A 3,671-nucleotide genomic window follows, 5' to 3' on the forward strand; every position below is an offset into this window, starting at 1 on the left:
TTTTTTTTTTTTTTTTTTTTTTTTTTTGGTTTTTTGAGACAGGGTTTCTCTGAGTAGCCCTGGCTGTTCTGGAACTCACTCTGTTCAGGCTAGCCTTGAACTCTCGAACTCAGAAATCCGCTTGCCTCTGCCTCCCAAGTGCCGGGATTAAAGGCGTGCGCCATGACCGCCCAGCCAAGATCATCATTTTTTAAAAAAGCCAATTAAAAAGTGAAACTCCATAGCAGCCTAACTCACCGGGTCACAAAGTCTTGTTACAAAGCAGCATTGCTCTTCCCTGGAGGATTGGCTATCGATAGAGAAATAAAAAAAAATTCACAGATGTTTTTAATGTTCTGGAACTGTGCTGTCCAACACAGTCACAGCAGGAGGCCATTGAAATCTAAAGGAATTAAAACTGGGCTGGACAGATGGCTCTACAGCTAAGCACACTAGTTGCTCTTCCAGAGGACCCAGGTTCAAATCCTATGATCCATATGACAACTCATAACCAATTATTAGTCCCAGTTCAATGGTCTGTCTTCTCGTAGGCACTGCATGCACATGATGCACATACATACACACACACACACACATACATACATATGTACATACATATATACATACATATATTCATACATACATTCATACACTCATATATACATATATACATACATTTATACATATATACATACATTCATACATACATATATACATATATGCATACACATAAAATAAAAAATAAAATAAATGTTTTTTCTTTACTTTTTTTTTCATTTTTCAAGACAAGCTTTCTTTGTGTAGCCCTGGCTGGCCTGGAACTCAAGAGATCCTCCTGCCTCTGCCTCCCAAATGCTGGGATTAAAGGTGTGCACCACTACCACCCAGCAAAAAAAATAAAATAAAATAAAAAAATCCAGTGTTCCTCAACCCATGAGCCACACAGGGTTCAGTGGCCATGTTTGAACTAGTGAGCACAGCATTGGACAGTGCCAATGGAGAACACTGCCATGGTCCAAGAAGTTTTGCTGCTATTGCTGCCCACAAAACAGAAGGCCACTTCACTGGTGTGGTGCAGAGGGCAGTGTGGGCACGTCCTGAATGAGTTTACAGTGGATCCCCTCACATGCCAGCAACCAAAAAAGGGACCCACCCTCAGCCGAGAGGTGGGGGAAGCCAAAACTAACCACACTGAATCACAGGGGGACTGGTCAACTCTGAAATATCTGGCAGGATTTCCAACAAATGACTAGTCCTCCCCACTCCCAGCCCCACCCCCATCTAAGAGATACAACAGAGTTAGGGTGCCTTCTAAGAAATAAACAGAGCTCTACGTCTCTTGACCTTAAACTGGATCCGTTTCTCATACTTCCAGCTTTCTATTTTTATGTATCACCAAATAGGAATATTCAGATCACAGATAAATGGTAACTGTTTTTTGAGGCAGGGTCTCATGTAGCCCAGGCTGGCTTCTGACATCACTATGCCGCCAAGAGTATCCTGGGCTCCTTCCTTACCTTCCCGCTTCTGCTTTACAAGTACAGGGATTTTAGGTTTGTGCCACCATGCCCTAAAGGTTTGTTTGTCTGTCTGTCTGATTAGTTTGTTTTGTTTTTGAAGACAGGGTCTCACTCTGTAGCCCAGATTGACCTACCTAGAACTCACTCTATAACCTAAGCTGCATTCAATCCTCCTGCCTCAGTCTCCTGAGGGTTGGAATTACAGAAACAAGCCACCACACTCAGTAAAATGCCTTTTTTTAAACAGAGTAAAATTAAAAATCTTTTTAAACCTTGAACATTCACAAGAGAATTACTACAAAAGAATAAACTAAAGTCTATGTCTGGCCAACTATAACAGTGGTATTGACACAAAATAAAATTATTCTAAAGTTTAGTCCACCTCTATCTCTCGCCGGCCCCAATCCCCTCTCTTTGAAATTCCTAGCAGAAGCAAGAGCACACAATGAGGTAAACTAACATGAAACTCCCCCCCCCCTCACCTGGGAGGTGCCACCGCCTGCCTAACTCAGGAAAGTAGCACTCTGAATACCCCAGTTGACTCAGCCAGTTCTCAAAGGCATGCCCCACACTCAACAGGCAAGAAGCATACTGCTAGACCCAGGGTGCAAAGACACGGACGGATGCCCAGATAGACCACAGTGAAACCAGGTCATTTCCGATTCTAAGAAGAAGAAGGAAAAAAAGGCAGTGCTGTTTGGTAAGTTAGAGGCACAAAGACAACGGAAGACACACTGGCATTTAGAAGGGATGTCATCAGAGGAGTGAAAACTACGGGAGGGACACTCCAAATCATTTTCATAGGGACTAAGGCCATTTACTGGTCACATTGGCCTAAGAAAGAAACTATCTGGGCTTAAGACTCATTTGGTTACTTTCACTAATGTTTAAGTTTTCTTGGTGACAACCATTTTGTCTCTGCACATCAATGTCCGTGGACATCAATCAATATGTATGCCTTTATGCTTTTCCATGTTGTCATGTATAAACACTCAGATGATCTCTCCAGACACTTAACGGGATACTAGGGAAATCTCTTAGAAAATGACAGTTCACAATTATGCTGGGTTCAAAAGAAAAAGAGAGGCACCAATGGATTAGGAGAAAACAACCTGGGTTCCAGAATTTTAAAAAAGAGAAAATACAGCACAGAGATCATGAGAATGAGATGTTCAGAAGCCCCTGTCTTTCCAGAGACAGGGAGCTGAACCTATCTTTGGCTGCTGGGCACAGACGGAGAGAAGGGAGGAGGGACTGCACAACAAATGAAGAAAATAGCTATGCAAGAAGCCCGACTAAAAGTGGAATATTCAAAGCTGGTGGTTGATTCTAACACCTGAAACCTCACTATTTGGTGCGGAGCACAGAACCCATTACTTAATAGGCAGTGAAGCTCTGTACAGTGAAGGGAACCATTTCGTCGCTCCTCGGAGAGGATATTGTCTAGTTGACCGTGAACTCTGCAGGTCCCCGCTGGGGCAGCACCTCGCCCCAGATGGCGGCATCCAGAGTGCGGAGAAACGCTTCAACGCACAGAAGCTCTTCTGCACGACCACAAGCACCAGGTACAAGTCCAGCTGGTCCCGGAGGGAAGGAAGGCCAGCCGCCAGCCTCCTTATGAGCTGTGTGCATCCCTCACAGCTGGGACCTGACCCTGCGGCTTTGGCGCCGCAGGGGTGTGTAGCTTCTGAAGCCAGCCCCACTCAAACCTGACCTCTCTGTCTCCCACCCCAGCTCAGTTTCCCCTCTCGCCCCCTTACCTGCTCCAGGCCGCGGAGGCTATCTTGAGAGGCGCCCAGCAGCGCGCACAACTCCAGCAGCCCCGAGGGCAGCGACAGGTGTCGCGCGGCGGGCTCCGCCATGACCTTCCCGCCACCCACCCGCCTGGCACACTGCACTCCGAGCCCTCGATTGCCCGGCCGCGATGACTCAATTCAGAGGGCGCGGGCGCCCGCAACCCAGACCCCAACGGAGCGCCTCAGCCCAAACCTCCGCGCCTCTCTTCGACTGGTGGCCAGCCAACGGCGTCCACGGGGTGGGCGGGGCCTGGAGAGTGGCGGCCTGCAGACAAATAGGAGGGGCGTGGTCTGTGGGGGTCTGGTGTGGGCGGAGCCTAGGAGGCGGGGCCTGTATAGCGTGAACGAGCCTGGTCTGTGATTTGGCAGGGGCAGG

At 47.5% G+C, this 3,671-nt stretch overlaps 1 protein-coding gene across 5 annotated transcripts in view; it reads right to left on the reverse strand.

The window, feature by feature from the left end:
- Window positions 1-3,361, reverse strand: part of Dennd3 (DENN domain containing 3) — a 58,619-nt gene extending 55,258 nt beyond the window's left edge. For all 5 annotated transcript variants that reach the window (XR_003712147.1, XM_028773265.1, XM_028773263.1 and 2 more), the window contains exon 1: window positions 3,260-3,361. Coding sequence is in view for 4 of the 5 variants with exons in the window: in XM_028773265.1 (XP_028629098.1) it covers window positions 3,260-3,361 (102 nt within the window). In the remaining variant the exon portion in view is untranslated. The remainder of the gene's footprint in view (window positions 1-3,259) is intronic.
- Between the last annotated feature and the right edge of the window lie 310 nt (window positions 3,362-3,671).

Source organism: Grammomys surdaster, unplaced genomic scaffold (assembly GCF_004785775.1).
Source record: "Grammomys surdaster isolate TR1022 unplaced genomic scaffold, NIH_TR_1.0 224, whole genome shotgun sequence".
NCBI lineage: Eukaryota > Metazoa > Chordata > Mammalia > Rodentia > Muridae > Grammomys > Grammomys surdaster.